The sequence below is a fragment of the Varanus komodoensis genome, unplaced genomic scaffold (assembly GCF_004798865.1).
Source record: "Varanus komodoensis strain SLA01 unplaced genomic scaffold, ASM479886v1 scaffold6_2, whole genome shotgun sequence".
Lineage (NCBI taxonomy): Eukaryota > Metazoa > Chordata > Lepidosauria > Squamata > Varanidae > Varanus > Varanus komodoensis.
Genome location: NW_025336346.1, coordinates 13,763,132 through 13,787,185, shown reverse-complemented (window position 1 = coordinate 13,787,185; position 24,054 = coordinate 13,763,132). Strand labels below are relative to the sequence as shown.

Below are 24,054 nucleotides of genomic sequence, written 5' to 3'. Positions count from 1 at the left end.
TTGTATTTTTTTAAACAAAAGCTGGAGTGGTCAGCAGTGCAGCACTGGAGGACATGGCTAAGGGTGTTGTGCAGCCTGGCCTGCACCTCCTAAGCTGGCTTGTTGCCCTTGTGTGAAAGATGCCATTCCTTCAACTGGGTTGGCTTCTGCCTGTGAAGTGGGAGATGGTGTCATTTTATTATTTGCCTCAGAAGGCATACTTTCTTGATCTGGTGCTGGATTAAAATGTGTGTAGAGAGGACACACCCAGCAATTCATCTTCAAATTTCCCAAGTGGTTTATGTCGACCTACCTATGAGTCAAGCCAGGCCAAGACTGAACAATACTGACTAAGGTTCTGCCAGCTGAATGTGATGAATTTCTATTATACAAATGTCTGAGCTTCACTTGCACCAGCCAGATGAGGGGAATGTGTACGTGTGTGTATGTGTATCAAGGGACAGATATCTCTGTCTATCCACCCATCCATCTGTATCATTTTCAGAGGTATTTGGAGTGATCAAATGGGCGTGGGAATCCTGATTGAAATAACAGTTGCTGTCCTCTCAGTCTCTCCGCATGTTGGAGGGCAGCTATGCATCATGGCTCACGTGCAGAACTATATGCAAATAAGTGTGTATTCCAGAAAAAATGGAGATAACTTTTGGTACAGTTGGTCCCAAGATGTTTAGATGAACATCTTCCAATGCAGAGAATTTGGGTGAACCTTCTATGTGTGTCTATCGCACAGGATTTCTGTGCCTGTCACCGAGGCAGCAACTGAACTGTGTTTTAGTGTGTATTTGTGCTCCATTTCGTATTTGTGCTCCATTCATTTTAGTATATAATTGTGCTCCAATTTGGTGTTTTTTAATTCTGTTTTCTTATCTTACATATCCCACTATCTTACTCTATTTTAAAGAATTGTTTTAATAGTAATAGTTGTACTAATAATTCACCATTTTAAACAGTCTCACAATAATAATTGTTTTATGTATCAATTTGTGGAAAGATCTGTGGACCAAAGAAACACTTTGATTGGATATAGAATTCCTGAATAGGGCTTTTCACTTATTCTAACATATGTAGTTGAAGGGTTCTATCCAATTTTAGTCTAACTTAATTCTCATCTTTTCAGTGGGCTTGCTCGAAGTAGGCCTAATGTTAGATAAAACCCATTACTTTTCAGCAATGCTAGAGAGCAGCTTTGTGCCCTAAAGGAATTCTCATATCAAACATATTGCCAAATGAGAAAGGTCAGCTAAGGTTCTTCCCCACTGCTTTTTGGTTTTAAGGCACCAGAAAGCATTGCAGTATAAAGTGACACAATAATGGCATTTCTTCCATTAGCTTCAGAAAGATTTAGACGTGGAGAAGAGTAGTCCACTGCTGGGGACCTGGCTCTGTGTACTGTTGCAGATGGCAGCTGTTGGTCTTCCCATCTTTGCTGAAGCCAATTTAAAACTGACAGTTTCTTTCTTTGTCTTCCCCCTTCCCCTTAGAATAATTATAAGAATGTTGTATTTTACCCTGTAAGAGGCTATCATTTATCATTTATAGCCTTTGAGAGCCCATAATGAAAAAAGCATCCCAGAGATGATGAATTGTAATGGAAATGCAGTCAGGGATTGTACTGCATATTATTTAAGGGGACATCTGTTTCTGATTTCCTCTATTGTTGTTGTGCATTGATATATTAAAAAGAGGGGTGTTAAAAAGCAGCATCTCTATAGGCCCTGATAAATTCAGAAATCTAAAATGCTTTCTGATTTGGAATGCACACCATTTTCAGAAAACACGGGTTTGAAAATAATGTATCAATGCAGAAATGCTTTTTAATTCTTTGATTCACAAATGTTGAATGTTACCCTAATGACCTAAGTTCCCTTTCTTGGTTGTATGCAGTTGTTTGAGAATTAATGCTCTTACTATGCATGAATGAAGATCTATCTTCATCATTTAACTTTTAATTAAATCATTATGTGACCATAAGCTCCATGCTGGTAGGAGAGCTTTGTTCCTGTCCCCCAGTACATGCAATGATTGTGGCTTTCTTTGACTTTGATTTTGACCTTCAGTCTGTTATACAATAAGCAATACCAAAGGGGGACGGGGGAGGAACCACAGATAGGCTGTTGCAAGACATTTTGTGACGATGGAGGGAGCAGTAGACTTGAGAGTACAACCATCAGAATCTCATACAAAACAGACAAAATCTGGGTGCAGGCGCTTGAATATGTTTAATGTTACTTAATACAGTAATAAAATATTAAATAATTTAATTAGTAAATGAATTTAGTTGTTATGATTGCTAGTTCCTGAGAAGAAAGTTGAACAACCTATCTTCATGACACAAGGATAAAGCTATCTTGTTTACTTGTCCCGTTCTGCTCCTTAGTAGTAAATATCCAGTGGTGTCGTGTATATGCAGTGGTACCTCAGCTCACGAACTTAATCCATTCCACGACTGGTTGCAACCCGAATTGGTTGTGAGCCAAGTCAAATTTCCCCATAAAGTTCAATGTAAATAAGGTTAATCATTCTGAAAATATTTTTTTAATCACAAAAATTTGAAACAAAGTAACAAAGAACAACAAAGTAACAATGTGCAGTACGGTAGAGAACACTAACATAGGTGTGGGGGAGGTTATTGTTTGGAGGGAGAGTCCCCCTCCATAAGGACACTGGGGAGATCTCTTTTAGGGGTTTCCTCTCTTTGTCTCTTAGCTGCAGGGTCAGTTTTGGTGAAAAATCTGCATGTTCTTGTCACCTTCATTACTGCTCTGCACCTTCTGTTTACCACCCTGCCTGCTCTGCACTTTCTTTGGAGCCATTATTCAGTAAGCTTCACAGGAAGTGACCACAGGTCAGTCTGCAACCGTGAGCGGGGAAGATGGCCGCGATTGCGATTGTGCTGGGGGGCGGGCGGAGGAGATGGCTGCGATCGTGCTTGTGCGGGGAAGATGGTCTTGATCGTGGTCATCACCCGATGCAGAGTTTGTGACCTGAGGCAATTTTTTCCTGAAATTTCTGTTCGCGGCCCAATTTGGTTGTGAACTGAGGCATTTATGAGCTGAGGTACCACTGTATATGCCAAGTGTGACCAAACAGGTTTGTGAGCCACATGTGGCTCTTCACGTTTATTTTGTGGCTTGACATAGAGGCCAAAAAAGCCTGACGCATGGAGCTGCTCTTGGTTTCAGACTCTTCGGGCCAGCAGCTGCCCCACAGGGAGGAAGAGGGGGCTGTGTAGGCTGCCGTGCTGGAATCTCCCACCAACGAGCCCAGCGTCCAGCAGCACCAGTGACAGCCTGCATGGCCAGTCCTCACGTGGTGTCCCACATCGGCCACTGTAGGAAGCACCTCCCCTTCAGAATGTGTTTTAGTCATGCTGGCCTCTTTGCTAATACCATGGCAGCTACTTGTGGGCCTGCTTGTGAGCATGGTGTGAAAATGGTAGCGATGGCTGGAGGGATGCTGCTGGTGTAAGTTTCTATGTTTAAAAGTGCAATATTCAGTGGAAAAATGTCCTACAGCTCCCAGTATTCTGCTGGCCATTGCAGGGCTTTTTTCCCCCGCTTAAAACCTGTGCAGGATTATGCTTTCTATGAGCCTTTGCCATACTACAGCTCTCCAATTGTTATTGGATTACAGTTCCTATAATCCCATCCATTGATCGTGCTGGCTGGAATTGATGGGAGTTGTAGTTGTTAAGAAACACTGGGTGCAGGTACGTTGGGGGTGTAAAATCAAAAGAACATTTATTTATTTATTTATTTATTTATTTATTAAAACATTTTTATGACACCCCATTCGCCGAAGCCTCAGGGCGGCTCACATCACTAAGTTAAAATAATTATAATATAAATTAAAAATATAAATATTAAATTAAAAATACAACAATACAGTATAAAATAAGCCGCCCTGGCCAGATAAAACCAATAATATTAACAGTTAAAATGCCGCTTGAATAAATGGCGCCGAAAAACAAATAATATTGCAGTTTATTCAAACATGTCTGCTTGGTCATAACAAACAAATAAATATTGTTTATGTTTTGTGGCTCTCAGACATCTGACATTTACCACATGTGGTTCTTTCATCAAGCAAGTCTGGCCATACCTAATATATACTTTTCTGTAGTACAGAAAGTATATGACTGAGAGGTAGTGGCGGGTTCTTCAGTAGTTAATATTTCTGTCCTCTCCTAATCTTAACAGTTCCAATGTCATTTCACAGCAATTCCATGTACAGAGAGAAATAATGGCTATGATTGCATATAGCTAAGCTATGTAACCACCTCATATGACATTTCCAAAGTGATTTTCACTATAGCGTCTCAAGTGCAAAGAGATATTTAGTTTGACTGTTGTTTTCTGCGTAAACGAAGCTAGTTTTTTTGTTTTTTTTTAAACAATATATTTCAGCAAAGAAATCACTATGATTAATGGAAATATAGCTAGAACTATAGCTTCAGGCCATGCTTTGGGTCATCCCAAATGGTAGGTAGGGATCTACAAATTTTGGTTAGTCTTGCTGGCAAGCCAAAACTTGTCATGAGAAATAAAACACATTGGAAAAAGCAATCATGCTAGGGAAAGTCGGAGGCAGAAGACCAAATACAAGATGGATTGATTCCATAAAGGGAACACAGCCTTGAGTTTACGAGAGCTGAGTAGGGCTGTCAAGGGCAGGACATTTTGGTGGGCATTCATTCATAGGGTCTCCATTAGCCAGAGACAGCTTGACAGCGAAGAGTGATAGCTATCATATCCAGGAATGGCAGGTAGCTATAAACTAGGAAAGCCAGGATGGGGTCGAGAAGAGGGACTTGCTACGTTTCTGATGTATGATCAAGGTGCTGTAGGTGTTTCAGCCATGCATGTGCCAAATAACCCTTACGCGGAGAGGAAAAGGATAGTCATGCAGCTGCTCAACCTGGAAGACCAGTAGCTTCTCTTGCTCGGCCTCAATATGGGCACAGTTGTTGATGTCTGGGCCTCTGTCTATGATCGCCCCCAAGGTCTTTCTGCAAGATTGCATTTTGGGTTAGTGAAGGTGCTACTAGGTAACAAGAATTAGCTTTAACACAACCTTACTCTGTGTGCATCTAAAAACTAAATCTAAAATTATTTCTAGGCCGCTTTCAAGAGTGGCGTAGGCACTGAACAGGATAAACACACAGAGTGAATACGTTTTTTTAAAAGAAGGCGAAAGGTGGTGTGACTTGAAAGAGGGATGTGGAACCACACCCTTAGTGCTGCCCCGTTGTTGTGCAACCATTTTCTGGCTTCCCAGATGTTCACAAAGTATGTTCCCATGTATGGGCTCCATGCAGATTAGAAACCTGATCCTTCAGGGAGCCTACAGGAGTAGCTGTTTGCTCTGAATACGTGGGAAGCTGGAAAGAACAGAGCAACAATGGAAGAGGTTGAAATTGCAGCCCCTTTTGTACTCAAGTAGCTTCTTCAGTGAATAGCAACTAAACATGCTTTCACTGATTTTCTAGACTTGTTCTGTGGATCCCCTTGGCTTTTTCCAAAGCTTGTTGGGGCTTCCTGAAGAAGAAAGCCCAGTAATAAAAGCATAAGAAAAGGTTTGCTGTATCAAACCAATTGATACAGCAATTGCTGCTGGTTCACTCAGTCCAGCACTCTGCTCATACGGTGGCAAACTAGCAGCCCACAAGATCTCTCAAGCAGTAGTAGTATAAGAATTTTGCCTGCCCAAGAAAATGGTGTATGCAGGCATGCCACCTCTGATAATGGAGGTGCCACATACCCAAGAAGGCTTGTAGCCACTGAGCGCCCTCTTTCCCATGAATTTGTCCAATCCCCCTTTAAAGCCATCTGAATTGGTGGCCATCACCACTTCCCATGGCAGTGAATTCCATGGTTTAACTATGCAGTGTATTAAGAAGTACTTCCTTCTATCTGTCCTAAATCTCCTGCCAGTCAGCTTTAAGGGATGACCCCAGATTCCAGCATTATGGGAAAGGGAGAAAAATGTCTTCCTATCCACACATCATGCATAATTTTAACTGTCTCTGTAATGTTTCCCTGTATCTTTTTTCTAAGTTAAACAGTCTCAGTTATAACTGTTTCTCACAGGGGAGTTCTTTCAACCCCTTACTAGCCCTTCTCTGCACTTTTTCCAACTCAATAATATCCTTTTTCTGGTGCATTGACCAGAACTGTACATGATATTCTAAGGTCCATTACATCAAATATTTGTATAAGGGGAGCAGGATCTTGGCAGTTTTATTTTCAATTTCTTTCCTAATTATGCCTAACATGGAGTTTGTCTCTTTTGCAGCAGCAACACGCTGGCTCAACATTTTCACTGAGCTGTCGACCACACCTCAAGATCTCTGTTTTGTTCAGTTGCTGCTAGCTCAGATCTCATTAGCCTGTACTTGAAACCAGGATGCTTTTGAGCCAATGTCCATTATGTTACGCTTGCTTATGTTGAACTACATTTTCCATTTTTATGCCCATTCTCCCAGTTTGGAGAGATCCTGTTGGAGCTCTCAGTGATCTGTTTTGGTTTTACCCACTGTAAATAGTTTGCTGTCAGCAGCCAAGGTAATGGAAGAAAAGATTCTTTGAAAGGCAGTTTACTCCACCTCTACTGAACTTCCCTGCAGTGTTTTGCTGTAGGCAAGTACAGGTATGTCTCAATTAGTGCAGATAATGAATTCCATAAAGTGGCCACATTATTCAAATTCATACTATTTGAAGTTACAGTTCTATGTAAAATATGGTAATTGGTTGCAACTCGATGGAAGTAGGCAATGAAAAATGTTAAATATAAGTTTGCTTATGTTTATTAGCAAAGTATTATAGTAAAGGATAAAATAATTTACATTTATTTTTAATAAAGTCTCTGAGTACTATAGAGAGAATCGCTATTATACACACTACTGAATTAGATGCTTTGCACAGTATAATATAATATTGATGGAGTTTTCACATGACCTGGTAAACTGCTGAATATAAATCAATATAGTTAAAATACAATTGCTTGAATGGCACATTTCTTGTCTGTGTGCCGGACCATCAAAAAGATAAAACTGGCCTCTCTTGTCCCTGCTTCAACCACTCTTGTTTTGCTGCCATTACCGTGTTTATGATTCACAACCTTCTCTGTAAATGCATGCATGAAATAAAGTGGATAAAGCCTTGTCCTATCTTGATTTCTTGATTTTGATTTTCTTAGGTTTGTGAAAAGAATGGAGCAAAAATTAGGTTATACAAACTAAGAGTTCAGAGACATACAGAGCAACACTGAAAATCTAAAACACTGAAAATCTAAAACACTAACAGTAACCCAGTAACCTTGACTACACTTGCATCAGCTTCATATTAACTAAATTTTGGTTTGCATTAATGCAGGGGTCTCAAACTCAACTTACCTGGGGGCAGTCTGGGTGAGGCTGGGCCGCATCAAGTATTCCACCACCGTGGTGGTGGTGGGCTGCTCATCCGGAGGCCAGCCGCTGGCGCTTTGAAGGCCGCAGGGCCCCTCCCCCGTGCCGGCAATTGGCCCGTGGGCCGTGAGTTTGAGACCCGTGCATTGATGCAACCTGATATCACTACAATCTGCACTAAATTGAATATCAAATTTAGCTGCATTTTGTGTGTTTGGGAATGTCCTTTCAAATTGCATGCAGCTCAGTAGGCTTCATGCTGATTTCCAAAGGCTCAGACTCTGCAAATACATCATTGCTTATGGAAGAAAAGCAGATGAAGGCGGAATCGAGGCTCTTCGTGTTTTTGAAATCCTGAATATGAACTCTACGAGCAGCAGTGGGGTGAAGGAACTGTGCATTGTTTCACCGACTGGAATAGCCAGATGGCTCCTGCTGTACACATAATCCATCAAAACCAATTCACTACCATTGTGATTCCCTGCTTAAGTGTCTCCACACCTCCACCAAACTGATAGTTGGCACAGATTTGATTCGAGAAAGATTTGAGAAAGGTTAGATAAAGAGGCAGGTGAAAAAGATTCAAGAAATACTACATGCTTTTGTCTTCTGAATGCTCTAGTTGCTTTTAAAATAGGCAGCCTTTTCATAAAGGAATACTCCAGTCTTCTATAGTATTAACATAAAATGAAGAACTGAGGCATGCAGTGCTCTGCATTCTGGATGTTCAGATCATGGCCATTATCATTTTATGCTTCAGTTAGAGAAGTAAATCAAGAAAAATGCATCCTACGTGTGCTGCATTAAAAAGCAATGCATGAAGCAGATGTAAAATTTCATCATCCCTGTGATTCCATAACTGTAACCCGGAGAGTGGGGAAAGAGGATTTCCTTTATGTTTATGCACCGCAGCTTCTGTGATTCTTTCAGAAGCAGTTCTTACTTCGAATTGTTAGTGAATTAGGAGAGTGAGGAAGTTCTTTGGAAAACAAATACCCAGAAACAGCTTAACAGCTGTCCAATTTACCTTATCTCCTCATTTGTTTCACTTAATTACCCATCAGCTCAAAGGCACATTGATTGTGTATCAGGTGAAGGAAATTAGGCAGGTTTTTTATCATAATGCATGTTGCGTTTTATTTCATGGAATCATGAATAGGTTTAACAGCTTTTCCAACAGCAGCAACATCTTCATCAACCAGAATGAACTACACAGGAATGGCAGGGTGGAACTTGGTAGTAAACTGTTAACTGTCCGATTATAGTCTTCAATGTTAGCTGTGCTGTCTATACAGAAAAATCTTCTGCTTGGACTGCTAGTTGTGTTTCTGGTGTTTGTTTTTGTTTTGTGACAAGGGTTAGTTAAACAAATGCCTGGCTTGGGTCCCTTATCCAAAATGAATAATGTTTCCAAATTTAGATGTCACAGCTGTGGCTGTACTGTGGTGAACAATCTTACATGAATTAAAACAGGCAAGGTCAGTCATGTTTGTGAGGCAGTTTCTGGCACATTTGAAAAAAAAAAGAAGCAACACAATTGAACTTTGTCACTGAAAAACTGTTGCTGTCATCAGCTGTCCGATTGTCTTTTCCCTGCTCCTGTTGCCAAGACACATCTGGGGGAAGCATCTTAGCTATCTGATCAAGTGCTTTCGCACTTGGTTCCAGCTGGGCATTCTGTGCAGAAATATAGTTGGGCACATGTGACAGTGATCACTAAAGAACCAGTATTGCCTATTGAAATTAATTGGTGCTTGACCTGCTCAATAAGAATTCTGTGTTAGTCCAGAGACCTGCTGATTATGCCTGCTTCCAGGATACCATTCCCCTCCGGCAGTCAGCACTGGGCTGTTTTGGTTTTGCTGTCTCCCTCCTCAAGGCTTTCTCTGCTGGTGGTGTTTTTGGATAGGCAAAATGTTGAGTTTCCTTAAGCCTTCTAATAATAACCCCTCATGTGTAAATGATGCCATATTGACTAAGTAAGGATCCTCTTTTGGAGAACTGATTTCACTGTTGAGTAGATATCCTAAGTGAGGCTAGACTGAGATCTGCTGCTAAATCTCTGGGTAACTAGTACTAGATCTCCAAGTTCTGTCACTTGATATATTAACAATAGCAAGTAAAATTGCAGAGAAAGTATTTATTGAAAATATTTCTATACTTCCCTCCATCAAATAAATTTATAAAATGTAATAAAAAACCTAATACAATATATTATAAAAACAATAAACCAATGGCATCAGTTATCACAACAAAAGGCAGGAAACACATAAAATAGGCAACTTACCTCAGTCAGTGAAGGAGTGAAACAGAATGGTTACAAAACAGCCAGTTCTGTCACAGATTCACCATTGTTTTAAATCAATCACAGCTGTGAAGAATTTGTTAGCCCAAAAGAGTGTTATTTATTTGGCTTGCCTGCCTGACATTCTGTTTGTTTATAACAATATAATATATCTTTTGCACACAAATTGACATTTGTCGTAGAAGTTCATTTCAGGTTTGATTATCATAAAATAGCCATACATAGCGTTTAACAAACATTTTGGAAGAGCAAAGGGCCTGAAGCAATATTGTATTATTTTAAAAGGTAATATTTTTAATAATCCAAAATAGTTCAGTTTGTAAAAAAATGGAGGGGGGCGTGGAGGAGGAAGGAAAGTGGTCCTTATGGGAAAAAACAGGAAAAAAGGTCCAGAATTATTGTTGTCGTTGTTGTTACTGTTATCCAGCCCTTCACATTTACTTGACCCCCATATGTTCAATTTGAAATGTAAGGAAACTGTAAGAAAAATGTAAGAAGTATTTTAAAGTAGTACCTGTCTTGAAGATTGAGATACTAAATGGAAATTGATGTGCATATGACTTTGCTTTTTGCTGCAATTTCACATGCATTTTCAAAGGGATCAGGGAAGTTGGAAAATCCAGTCAATTTCCAGCAGGATCCTGGATTGTCCTTGAAAAAGTCACCTTTTTTTTTTTTATAAATGTGAAAATGTTTTCATTGGACAGAGTCATTTTATAGCATATTTTTGTGAAAAACAGGGCAGGATGTTTAGGATTCATAAACTTAAGCTGTACCAATAAATATTTAACTATCTACTGCATTTATGAAGCAGTTTAAGGCAAAGCTCCTGTAAAGCAGCTGAGTGCATTTTTTAAATATACAGTCACTTTCTGCATATTTTGAAAAAGGAAGCTTTCATACACTGTATTAATGCCTGTCATTTAATAATATTCTTCTGTGTACCAATTGTGAAGGTAGAACACTAAATCAATAAAGAAAAAACAGGAGAATAATGGAACAGCATGCGGGGAAGAAAGAGAATGTCGATAAAACGATAGTGAGGTGTGTAATTCTATTGAGTCGTAAGACTGATAGAGTCGTAACGGCAGGGGAATGACACTGTGGTCCCTAAACATAGAAGGCATAGGATAGTTTGGATTCTCAGCTGCAAAGTAAGGGTCAGAGCTGAGAATCAGAGTTCCTTTTCTCCATCCTGCTGCAGCCCATGTGGAAAGAAGCATGCTGCCTGCTTCTCCAAGGTTAAGGTCAGAGGGGGCAGTTCAGTAGGAGACTGGGGTAGTGAGGACCTGAAGCCGTTGGAGGCTCTTTTTCCTCTCCCTTTTTCCTCTAGCTACTCCTAGAAAATGGCTGTTGGGTGAAATGCAGGGGGAGAGGGGCAGGGCAGAGGTTGCCTCTGTTGTTCCTCCCACTCTGCATTGGATAACTTTGTGCCAGAGCTTGAGAGCTTATGGGCATCCCCATCAGATTGTGCCCAACTGTGAAGAATGCTGAAAGATCTGTTGCTGGCACCAGGTGACATAAGGAGATCTTGTTGGTCTATGGGATGGTGCCTAAATTATTGCCTCCTGCTGCATGAACCGGCATAGTATTATGTTCATGCTCTGAGCCTTTATCTTTTCTTTCTGCTCCCCTGCTAGGAAGTCAGGTAAATGTTGACCAGAAAACTAGTGGTGCCGTCTTCTTCTTGCTAGTATTAGCAGTTACCATAGGATTAGCTACCATTTTCTTTTGGGTGGTAGGTGACAACCTTCATTTTTTAGACCAATTCATTTTTTAAATGCTGGAACTTTATTTTCTCAGCTTCATTTTACGTTCCATCTTTGTTGTGTACTTAATATTGTCATGTCTTTACTTGTATCCTTTGCATTTTAGTCTTGCTGAAAAGCAAGCAATAAGCTTGCCAAATAAATTTTGTTTTCAGATGTATCTCTAGCAATCTAGATTAGACAGGCGTGCAATAAGCCCTTGGCAGTTTCCTCAGTCCTTTGCTAAAGTTTCTGCTCCTCCCTTGTGCTGGCATTGCCTCTGTACTCTTGTCCCAGAAGCCACCCAAATTAGGATGTTTAGAAGCTGGAAATGTAGGCTTTGTAAAACTCAATGCATTTTAGACCACTCCACATAGCCCAAGCAATTTTTAAACAGAAGTTTTGGGCTGGTGAATTCACCAACAGCAGACATTGTTTCTTTGTGTCCTTGCCTCTCTCCTGTATATGCATTTGATAACTGTGGTGTTGCCTCATCAGGCTGTCATTATGCTCACGTAGACACAAGTGAAGGCCCTCTGCCAGGTGCTTTGCCTACTGCGGTGGGTGGCGCTGGAAAGCAGAGGTGCTTTCCTCCCAGGTAGCGCCTGTCTGGTGTGTCTGGCAAGGCCTTCTTATCTGATCAACCCACTGCATTTAAAAATCATCTAGCACTCTTATTGCTTACCCCTCTTTAAGCCACCTTGTTCTTTTTCAATTACTGCACTGAAAAATGTTTGTACTTTATTGCTTTATCTGAAGAACATAAGAAGAGCCCTGCTGGATCAGATCAAAGTCCTGTCTGGTGTAGGATTCTGCTTCACACAGTGACCAACCTTGTGAAAACCCACAAATGGGCCATGAGCCCCATTGCCATCTCCCACTGATACTTAGAGGCATCTTATAACTAAGAGCCATGAAGGTATGGTTGTGCTATTCCATAACAAAAGCTGCTGTTGCTTCTGGGTTCCAAAGGAACAACTGATTCTGGATATGCCCTTTTTGCATGAACTCTGATTTGGATGTGCTTGGCCTTTTATTGTTTCTTGTAGCATCAGCCTTTCCAAGTGAACAGATGTCTGTGCACTGAGACAGTGTGGGGAAAGAAGCATTCTGTCCATGTTGAAGCAAGAATGCTATCCTGCATAAAATTCATCCTAGGATTACTAGAGCTGGTCCTTTGAGCGGAGCCAGCTGGTGCCGGAGGTCAGACTAGATGGCCCGGGAGGTCCGTTCTGACTTGCTCTGTTTCTTTGTTTCTATGCCTAGGCCTGCTAGTGCAGATGCTTTTGGAGAGGGAAGTGCTGCAGTAACAGTGGGAAAGAAATGTAATTAACAGAAGGATGCTTATTTGACAGAAGAGGCAGCACAATATATGAAGGGAAGTCAGCAGGAAGGAGGTTTGGAATAGGTTTCAGCAAGTGATGTAAAAGAAGGGAAAGCCTGATCTTGAAGGGCTTGAAAAACAAAGAAATGACAGGATCTGGCAGTGGCTTGTAATAGAAGGAAAGCAGAAGCTGAAGATTATTTCAGATTGTCATGTTTTGGAGACATGAAACACATTAACTTGGACAATGACGGAGAAATGCAAAGGAGTGAGAGTGTGAGCAGAAGGACTCCTATCTTGATGCTGTATATGAATGGCAAAATAATTGATGATTAATTCTCACCTATATACCACCGCTGGAAGTGCATAAGGTTGCCATGCTATATGCTGGCTATGCTATTGAGTCAGTGATTGCAAAGATATGGTAACACCATCATTTTTGCAAGACAACTGCAGAAATTCTTTTCTCTTTATTCCTTTGTTTTTCAGACCATTGTGGGAAATCGTATGTTGGTACAACTGTATTAGGCTGTTCTTTTCTAGCTGAAATTGCATAACAGCTTCACTTTTCATCTCCCACACTGCCATGATGATGATGTTCAACAGACATTTGAAATAAATCATAGACTCACAGAAGCATCAGCTGACTTCTCTACAATTAAATCATATCTGGCAGATGCACATTCATCCCCTTCTCTGTCTTTTAAACCTCTTGGGAAAGAGAATCTATATCTTTTCTGCTCAATGTTGTTCTTAAGAAATAGAGAACAACCTGTTCTCGCATTTAAAATATTTCCTGATATCCATCCTACTTCTGCTGTGCTCATGTTATGTTGCTGGTGCTTAAATTCTACATGGGCCACCTTGAAGAAATTCTACCAGTGTATAATTTTAAAACCTGTTAATATCTTGAAGGTTACTGCTTTTGAAAGGATGTCTTACAGATAAATTCATGTCTTACCCTTTATGTCCTGATTGCCTTTGTGGTGGCAAGGGGAGTGGGGAATTTGTGAAATACCTAGTGGTTCCTTTCAGACCACATGGTCTTGTGGCAAAGACAAATAGTTGTTCATTATTATGTGTATGTTGCAGATAAATCAGAATGTGGAGATCCAGAGGGGTCGCTTGCGTGATGACATCAAAGAGTATAAGTTCCGAGAAGCTCGTTTGCTGCAAGATTACACTGAACTTGAGGAGGAGAATATCTGCCTTCAGAAACAAGTTTCTGTTCTGAAACAGAATCAGGTGATGTTGAAATCTTGCTTTCAGAGGCAAGGCACTTGATATCAGATTTTCTTGTGCTCATGGAAAGCTTCTAGCTTGCCTCCAGTGCCACAGACTTCACTCAAGAAAATTGCATGACTGGCTTAGTGTGCACCCATTACAATTTCACTTTTTGGTGAAATGAAGCAGCTTTTCCCAACCCTGGTGCCTTCCAAATATTTTTGAATACACTGTCCAGCATCCTGATCATTAGGTGTGCCATCCAAATGGTTAGAGCTGATTAAAGTCAGTCTAAAATATCTGGAGGACACCAAGGTATGGAAGATTGCTCGAGGTTCAACTTTTTTTAACTTACTCAATGCAAATAACTTAATTTATTTTGTGGCAGGGCAGCTATATTAGTGTATTGCAGCAAAGATAGTACTGAGCCTTGTGGCATCTTAAAGACTAACAAAACATATTCTAACAAAACTTTTATGAACCAGAGTCAACTTCATCAGATACAAAAAGTGTTATTCTGAGGTGGTAGGCACATATTCTGTGATTTCTTGGATATATGGCTAAGTACTGTATATATTCATGTTAGTTTCATATCTTATATGGAATTGAAAGTAACCTGAAATTTGAAATGCATCTGATGTTACAACCTGATTTTTCTCTAATGAATCAATCTAAAATCTAAAAATGGAGACATCTTAAGTTAGGTAAGGCAGGCTGTAACTCAGCATGCAGCATTACACAACATGGAATATCAGTATATTAAGAAGGAGAACAATTCTTGACTTTCTTGGTCTCATATTTACAGGACATTTTAGTACTTTCTTTTTAACTTCTTAGTCTCAGAAATGTTACTGACACTTTTTATCTCATAGGTGGAATTTGAAGGGTTGAAACATGAAATCAAGAGGCTCGAAGAAGTAACTGAATTCCTCAACAGCCAGCTAGAAGATGCAATACGATTAAAAGAGATATCTGAACGCCAGCTTGAGGATGCCTTAGAAACCCTGAAGACAGAACATGAACAGAAAAGTAACCTCCGGAAGGAGCTGTCTCATTATATGAACATCAATGATTCCATGTATACCAGCCATTTGAACATCTCTCTGGATGGACTGAAGTTCAGTGATGAAACTACAGAGCCTAATAATGATGAACTTGTGAACGGCTTCGAACAGAACTGCTTGAGTAAAATCAACAATGGCAATAATAAAGCACCCACACCCAAGAAAAATGAGAACTTCCCTCCAGCCCCTAGTCTTGTATCCGATCTTTTAAGTGAGCTGAATATATCTGAAATTCAGAAGCTGAAACAGCAGCTTATGCAGGTAAATATTTATTAATAATAGGTATTGATTAGTGTCCTGAAATTATGAATTCAACAGAATCTATGTTATTTGAAGGTTCTGTTTTCTTTCAGGGAACTTCTTATTAGTACAGTGAAATAACATGTGGTATATTTGAACTTATCTTTTCAACATGTGTATCAGGCTGATTTTTATCATCAACTATATTATTGACACATACCTGAAATATCAGCAAACTGATTCGCTGGTTTCAAAAAAGTGGACTTAAAAGAGAGAATTAATTTTAGTAATTTTTTAGGTCTCCAGACTATTCTTGAATATTTTCTTAGCCTTACATACTTATGTTCCCTCATACTGTATGTGTTTCGAGCAGAACAAAGTATAAATAATCTGCTAAATTTGAAGTCCTCTTTTTGTCCCAGGTTTATGTAGAATTCATTGGAGAGGAGTGTTGTCACATTTCATCAGATATTGAAGTTGTACAGCAATGTATACATTTAAATAGATTATTTCTTTTCTGGTTCAATTTTTGCCATTCTTAAGCTACTGGTTTTGGGGAAGAAAATGTTCCTAAATTTCAGCATGTGCTCAAAGTATTTTTTATTGATGTTTCAGAAGAAAGAGGCCCAATTATAGGATTGTGCAAAGAACTCCATGAATAGATATAAAATGCCCAATTTACACATACAAATTAATGAATTGTTTAACTCAGGAATTGTGACTGCACATGAGTGAGCACACTGTCTTCTGTTCATCTGCCACTTTGCACCCACTTTGGGAAACAACCCAGGAATTCCCAATTTTTCCCCATATTGGTTGTGTTGTCTCTGGGTTAAAACTGTGGGTTGTTACTCTCAACAATCCCGAGTGCTGGGTCTGAATGTCACAACAATCCAGGAATGCAAAATGGGTGAGGGGATAGGAGTCAGGGTGCTTGAATGTGTCCCTGGGTTCATGGGTTAAACAATTCATAAATAGCTGCTGTTGTTGCTTGAAGACACAATGATAAAATGTAATGCTGTTTGCTGTATTCTTGCAGTCAGCTACATTCTTACTGATGCATATGCTGTGTGATCTATCATCTTTGAAAACACAGCATGATACCTTAGCGTTCCCCATTTTGTGAATGCACCTGTAAGCCCAAGTCTGAGCATTGTGCAGAATAGTAGTGGTTGATTCCTTTGCTTATGTGTGCAAATGCAGAACACAACTAGTTGAAGTAATGAATGTGAATTGTATCAAGTCAAATCAGAGGTCAGCCCATGTCTGTACTTCTCTCGCATTAGATAATTATGGCCTTAGGCAGATATCTATCTGTACTATTCTTTCAACTTCGTTTAAGATCTTTCATGTCAGCTGTTATATCAGTTATATGTTTAGGAAGGTAAATGTTATTTATTTATTTATGTATTATAGATGGAAAGGGAAAAATTGAATTTGTTGTCTACACTCCAAGAGTCTCAAAAACAATTGGAGAACACTCGGGGGGCACTTTCTGAGCAGCATGAGAAAGTTGGCAGACTTACGGAGAACCTCAATGCCATGAAAAAGCTCCAGATCAGCAAAGAACGTCAGTCAGCGCTTGACAATGAGAAGGAACGGGACAGCCATGAAGATGGAGATTATTATGAGGTCGACATCAATGGCCCAGAAATCCTAGAATGCAAGTACAAAGTGGCTGTGGCAGAGATTAGCGACTTAAAAGAAGAGCTTAAAGGCCTAAAGGCCAAATATGAAGAGTGTGACTCTAAATATGAAGAGGATAAGAACAGGTATGAGACAGAAGCCCATGCTCTGACAGAAAAAATAACTTCATTGGAAAAATCTAGTAGGCAAGATAGGGAACAAGTTGTTAGATTGGAGAAGGAACTCAAGAAAGTTAGTGATGTTGCCGGGGAAACGCAAGGCAGCCTTAGCGTAGCCCAGGATGAGCTGGTCACCTTCAGCGAAGAGCTAGCCAACCTGTACCATCACGTCTGCATGTGCAACAATGAAACGCCAAACAGGGTGATGCTGGATTACTACAAAGAGGGCAAAGGAGGACGCACTAGCCCTGAAGGCAAAGGCCGCAGATCACCAATCCTGCTCTCTAAAGGCCTGCTGTCTATAGACTTAGGAAAATCAGAAAGTGGCAGTGGTGACAGTAGTCCTTCTCCAGTTTCATCTCTCCCATCACCAGTATCTGATCCTCGCAAGGAACCCATGAACATTTACAACCTGATTGCCATAATCCGTGACCAGATTAAGCATCTGCAAGCAGCTGTAGATAGAACAACTGAGCTGTCACGGCAGCAGGTGGCTACTCAAGAACTTGGACCAGTAGTGGACAAAGACAAAGAGGCTCTTATGGAAGAAATCCTGAAGCTGAAGTCCCTGCTAAGCACCAAGAGAGAGCAGATAGCCACTCTGAGAACTGTGCTGAAAGCCAGCAAACAGGTGGGCAAGTGTGTGTGTGTGCACACGTGTGTGTAGAAGAAAGATTTTACACAGATCTTGCATTTTAAACAAGAGGAATTCAGTAGATAAATACCTGCATGAATCCAGGCATGAAAAGAAATGCTAGCTCACTCTTTCAGTCAAGACATGCAAATAGTATTTTAATAGCTGCATACACACTAGCCCCTATGAGCCATCTGCTGTATCACGCCCCAGTCAATGTGAACTTTTCCTGATGGCTCAGAGAATGTGAGTTGGACATTATATTAAAATTCAAGGATCTCCATCCCTGCAGTGTCATAGAGTTCGGTAGCCAGAGAGTTCTTAACCCTCTTCTTGAAAGTAAATTCCTCTGCATGTGAGTGCTCTCCTATAACCCACCCCTCCCACCTCTTGCTGCCTGCAACTCCTTCATTCCAAGTCTTTGTCTCCCCTTGCCTGAATAAGGGACTGTTGTTTCACATGCAAAACTGCACTGCAGTAGATAACTAGACATTGTGATCTAAAAATCCATTAACGTGAGTTTTATTTTTTTACTTTGACTTAGCTCCTAGACCCACTAGGTTCCAGTGTCCATTTTGCTTCTGCCCAGTACCCGTTCTCGGAGCTGGGTGGGCAGTATTTTTGATATCAAAAGTTGGCATATGTACAGTTATCTCAGTTGTTGAATGCGCATGCTGCCATTGCTTCTTTCTTTCTGTTAAGTCATTCAGGTCCACTGAGATGGGGGGATCAATTGTACCACTTTTAGTTGAAGGTGTGGAGGTGGTATCAAAGATTTAAATATGTCCCTTATCTTAGAAGCAGACATTTGCAGACTTACAGGCAGAAAACCAGCATATCAGCCATGACAGGTTAGATTAGAATGATTTCTCCTATGCGCTAGTTATTTTTTGTTGTAGTTATTTACATTTTTTTAAATTTCTGGAAACATCTAAACCTAGCTGTAATTTAAAGAGGCACAGTCCATTCTTCCACTTCATTCTACTGCAAACTTTTTCCAACCACGTGGAAGTATATTTCTGTAAGTATTTTATAATCCTGCGTACAGGTTATACTGTTTAAAATGTATTTAACCCTCCCTTGAATCTGCTCTTTGTGGCAGCCGTGAGAAAAGCAAATTCTATACTCAGGATCATCAGGAAAGAAAGTAAAAATAAAACTGTGGTATACAAATCTGTGGTGCAGCCACATCTCAAATACTGTGTGCAACTTCTGGTCCCATCTCAAAATAGAAAACTTAAAACTAGGAGAGGTAGAGAAATGGGCATTCAAAATAGTCATAGCTGGGGAATAAAAATGTTCAGGGTTTTTTTTTAATCTTGGAAAAAAGACAATACAGGGAGAGGGGGAATGTAATAGAGAGAATTATGCATATTATAAAGAAAGCAGGTAATGAGAATTTTTCCCCCTCACTCAGAATACAAGAGCTCTGGGTCCTCCAGTGAAATAAACTTAACTGCATATTTTCAAAGGGAAAAACAAAACACTTTTTCACACAACACACAATTAATTTATGAATTCCTTGCCATAAGATTTGGTGATGTCAACTAACTTGGCTGGCTTTGAAAGCAAATTGGACAAATCCATGGTGCAACCTCTTGGCTGGGAGTCCCTGGCACTCGTGGGTTCTGCAAAAGGTCACCGGGGTTCTGTGAGAGATTGTGATTATATTGAAAATATATTGTGTGTTCTCTCTGTGTCTCTGTCTCTCTCTCTCTCACACACACACAAAACTTATTGCCTGAGGAGCCCTTCCAGGTGCTCCAGTTGCCTAGGAGATGGGAGGGGTCCAGGGAAAGTCCCTGTCCATGATGGAAGGGCCGGGCGGGAAGCACGTCCTCCTCAGGTTCATGGTGAGGGGTGCAGCTGCAATTCCCTGTGCCCGGCATTAAGCCAATGGCCCTTATTTCCTTTCATATTCTCCTTTCATAGAACACACTTTCCATGATTTACAGATGGGCACTGGCCACTGAGATGAAGGGGTAAGAAATGGGGCCCAGTCGGTGAGCAGTAGGAGGAGGAAAGTAGCGGTCCACTTCAGAGTTTCATGACAAAAGCTGGGTCAAGTTGTAGGATGCCTATTGCTTAGCTATTTTGTTTCTTATTTAGATCTGTGGGAAGAGTATTCTCAAATGTAATAAGATGTGATTTATTTAATTGTCCTATGGAACTGTCTAATTCCTGTGGAGTTACTCTTCTGCAAACCCATTTTGGTATTTGAACAGATTAAAATACTCTTTATTCAATTACTAATGAAAAAGTTCCGTTAACTGCAAACATTTCTCTTTTTTTGTTTTTGTTTTTGTTTTTTTGCAAACAAGACGGCAGAGGTTGCCCTTGCCAACTTGAAAAGCAAGTATGAAAATGAAAAGGCTATGGTTACAGAGACCATGATGAAGCTGCGTAATGAACTGAAAGCTTTAAAGGAAGATGCTGCTACCTTCTCTTCTCTGAGGGCCATGTTTGCTACAAGGTAAATACATAGGATATTCAATATAAGAAGGTTATAGAAGACATAGAAAAACTTACTTGCTACTCTATCGAACTTGTGATGTATAAAGATAATTTTCTTAATTGATTAATAACAATGAGAGAGAGAATGATTTTCTGCAGATTATTATTCACAGAATTATTTTCTGTAGTAAATTCCTTTTTTTCTGGTTCACACAAAAATATAAGATGTTCTCTTTAACAATATGCATTCCACACACAGCCAATCAGAAATTCCTAAAGTTGATTATGTGTGTTATTTATAACATAAAAGTGGAGGTGAGTGCAAGTTGGGTTGTGAGTCTATATTTTAAAAGAACAAAATAAAAATTAAAACATTATGAAGGTGTAGCTATAATTGAACAATAAATAATCATACACAAAATCTGGTAACTTTAGAGGGATGTGTTAGGTGTTTATAAAAGGTGACAATATAAACAGACTTGTCCTTCCCTTACCATTCAGTTTAATCACTGGACTACGGTGTGTGGAGAAGGTTTGTTTCTCTCATTAACAGATGTGCGGCTGCTGGAAGGCATGGCTATATATCACATGCTATGAAGGATGATGTGTGTTTTATTTGTGGCTTGCAAATCATCACCTGCCACAGGCTTCCTATTTAAAAGCAAAATTGTTGGGGATAAGCATTGTGGGAATAGGGAAGAACCTTGTCACATATGTGCAAGTTCAGCTGAAAAGTCTTTGAGGAAATAGCTGTAAGGAAGTTATTCTGGAAATGTGATTGGTATGTAAAAACAGTGGACTTTATGGGGCGATGGTTCACCTTTGTAACATTGGTAGGTTGTGGAGATGAGCAGAAGGCTGTTCTGCTATTTTCTCTTAAATGGGGTCCTATATGTTTCAAGAAAGTATTATAATGCACCCCTGATTAAAATAGGAAATGTGGCAGGCTTCAGGGAAATTCAAAGAATGATTATATCAAAGTTATATATTACAAAAAAAGCAAACGGTGCTACGTGCAGAGTTTTTTTATTGTTTCTCTTTCATCTACCATGTACCTATGTATTGATTATTAATTTGTAGTGAACTTTTACTTTAAGTCCAAATAAGTAATTATTGACTATCAAATGTCCCTGTTGTTGGATGTCTTCATTGGATCCCTGTCCTTGTTCCTTTGTTGACATGATTGGTTTGGAAGACATTTTTATTGTATCCTGGTGCATTGTCTTTGTGCTGTTTGTGCAGCATGCATTTTGAGTTGTGTTAAGAGGAATCGTTGATAGAGCAAACCAGAAACAGAAATTCACAGCCCCTGTACCTGCATATTGAATTATGTATCATGTTATGCAGTCAATGGTTTCTGCCCCACTTTTCCTTGATCTCGCCTGTAGCTTAAGTTTCCTGCTTTTTCTTGGGAGCTTTTTCACTTACGGTTCTCAATAAAGTAGAAGTCAAGTCATGCAGGCAAGTCATACAGAGAAAACGTTGGTTCTAACTTCCAATATGGCCTTATCAGTTAAAAAAAAAGATGAGGTCATCATTTCCATGCTGTTGGCAATTATAGTAAGAGGCAAAGTTGAAACAGAAATTACATGTCTCTGTCTGACATTCTGGCAGAAGAGGTGGCCTGGAATAGATTCCCTGAATTCCAAATATAAGGTGTTTAGTAAAAGACTAGGCCATCCTTTTATAGGATGGTGCCTGTGAAATTGGTGCAATGGCATGTCTGCCATAGGCTCCCAGTCACTCTTTAAGCCAGGGGTCTCAAGCCCGTGGGCCAATTGCCAGGACGGGCGAGGCACGGGGGAGGGGCCCTGTGGCCTTCAAAGCGCCGGCGGCACCCGGGCCGGCCGCGGGATGAGCGGCCCACCACCACCGCGGTGGTGGAATACTTGATGCGGCCCAGCCTCACCCAGACTCTACTTCCAGCGGCCCCCAGGTAAGTTGAGTTTGAGACCCCTGCTTTAAGCAGAAAGGAAGGCAGCTCAGAGGTGGGAATGAAACAACCACTGTGGTAAGATGCATTTTTAACCCCTATGAAGCAAGGGATGTAGGTCTGGATAAAAGAAAAAGTTAGCTGAAGGCTTGTAAACTATCTATAATTTAATCCAGAGGTAGACAATTGGCACTGGTAGACACCAGTGCAGTCTTGGACACTCTTCTCGTTGCCTTTCAAGTCTCCTCTTCCTTCCTACTTTAAAACTCAAAACAAAACAACATTTCTTACAGGCCAAAGCCTTCAAAGGAAAAGTGAGGACCTCTAGCTGCTCCTGTCCTCGTTGTCCGTTCATGACTCTGGGCCTTACGTGAGGCTCAGAGGCAGTCTCAGGGAGGACAGATGGCTGCAGGCAGGTGTGCCTGTTTGTGGTGGTGCCCTGGAGAGTTTCTCAGATTACCAGATGTGCTCTCAGGTTCCAGAACCTGACTACCCAGATCTAAACTGTTGCATTTCTCACTCCCTGTAACTCCCTGCCAGGATGACACTTTCCAAGGAAAACTCTTGAGGCTAGGTTGTCAAAACACACACATTGCCTGGCAAGCAGCCAGACTGGTTGCTTGTCATGTCAGGAAGGTAATGTAATCATAAACAGCTGAAGGTTCAACATATGGGTTAGAGATGGGACCTAAAAGTGAAAAGGGAGGGTTCTCTAGAAAATTACAGTTGGCATAAAGATCAAATCAGCTGTTTTTATTCTCAATTCTGTAGGGTATATGCAAAATATATTGGAATATGGTCCTGTGTGAGACTCTTAAGAGTCCCATATAAGGCCATGTATGTTGCTTTAATTGCCATTCTCTTTATTATCCACCTTTTTAATAATCAAAACAATATTGAGGGCTTTCTGAATCTCATTTAGGGTGCAATCCCAAGTCTACTTACCTGGAACCAAATTCCCTGTAAACCTAAAGGAAATCACTCTTTGATAAACTTGCTCCAAACTGAGCTATTTGTACTTCTAATAGAGTTTAGTGCTGCTGAGCATAATCTAGTACAGAGTATTACCCAAGGATCTGTTTGCTAAGTTTATTTTTTCCATAGTCGCTTTTAAGGAGAATGGCTGACAAGTCATCACTCTGATTATAAGTGAGCCTGCAATAAGTTGTATGGGAATAATTAATGGCAGATGACTCTTTCAAGTAATGATTTTGTGCCATGCCATGTTATAATGAAATGCAGTCTGGAAAATATCCCGGGATTAATTAATCATTTTGCAGACAGAGCATTGAATTGCAGATTATTTAAAAATGTATGTGGAGAAGTAATAGTGTGTGGCACTGTTAATGACCTATACTGATGCTGAACTTCTATTGAAGCAGTTAGTAATATAACTAGTAACAGATTAATCTCTGGTATATTTTAAAGAGAATAATATAGCCACTAAATACAGCATTTTAAAGGTTCTGAGCTTTGCCTTATCCTCAGCCATTATGCTGTTTTTTCTCTTATGCCAAAAACTTCAAATTTATTGCTGCATTTCTTACTTGAAATATGTCAAAATTAGCAACATGTACATTAAATCTTGAATTCCTTGTTTTATTGTTGGGGCAAGAATGTAGTTGCTATCAAAGCCTTAGTCCTAAATAACCTTTCCTTTGTAATTCTGAAAAAGATGTATCAGTACTACCTAAGCATGTAAACCTAGTGAAATTTCATTTGTCTTGTATTCTTCCCCTTTAATGGTGCCAGTTTAATAAATTGGCTTTGCTGACACTATGACAGGGAAAACCGGAGGCAAGAACTTTCTAGTCACTGGCTGCATTTGCGCAAAACAATAAGCAACAATTCTAGTACACCAGGATTTCTTCCTGCTTGGTTTCTCCCAGCCAGTGTGATTACGCATGTCATCCAA

At 40.1% G+C, this 24,054-nt stretch overlaps 1 protein-coding gene across 5 annotated transcripts in view; it reads left to right on the top strand.

Annotated features, from left to right (window-relative positions):
- BICD2 (BICD cargo adaptor 2) overlaps positions 1-24,054 on the top strand; it is a 111,234-nt gene that overhangs the window by 79,537 nt on the left and 7,643 nt on the right. For all 5 annotated transcript variants that reach the window (XM_044451116.1, XM_044451115.1, XM_044451114.1 and 2 more), the window contains exons 3-6: positions 13,878-14,030; positions 14,882-15,334; positions 16,730-17,749; positions 20,074-20,225. In XM_044451116.1, the coding sequence (XP_044307051.1) occupies positions 13,878-14,030; positions 14,882-15,334; positions 16,730-17,749; positions 20,074-20,225 (1,778 nt within the window). The remainder of the gene's footprint in view (positions 1-13,877; positions 14,031-14,881; positions 15,335-16,729; positions 17,750-20,073; positions 20,226-24,054) is intronic.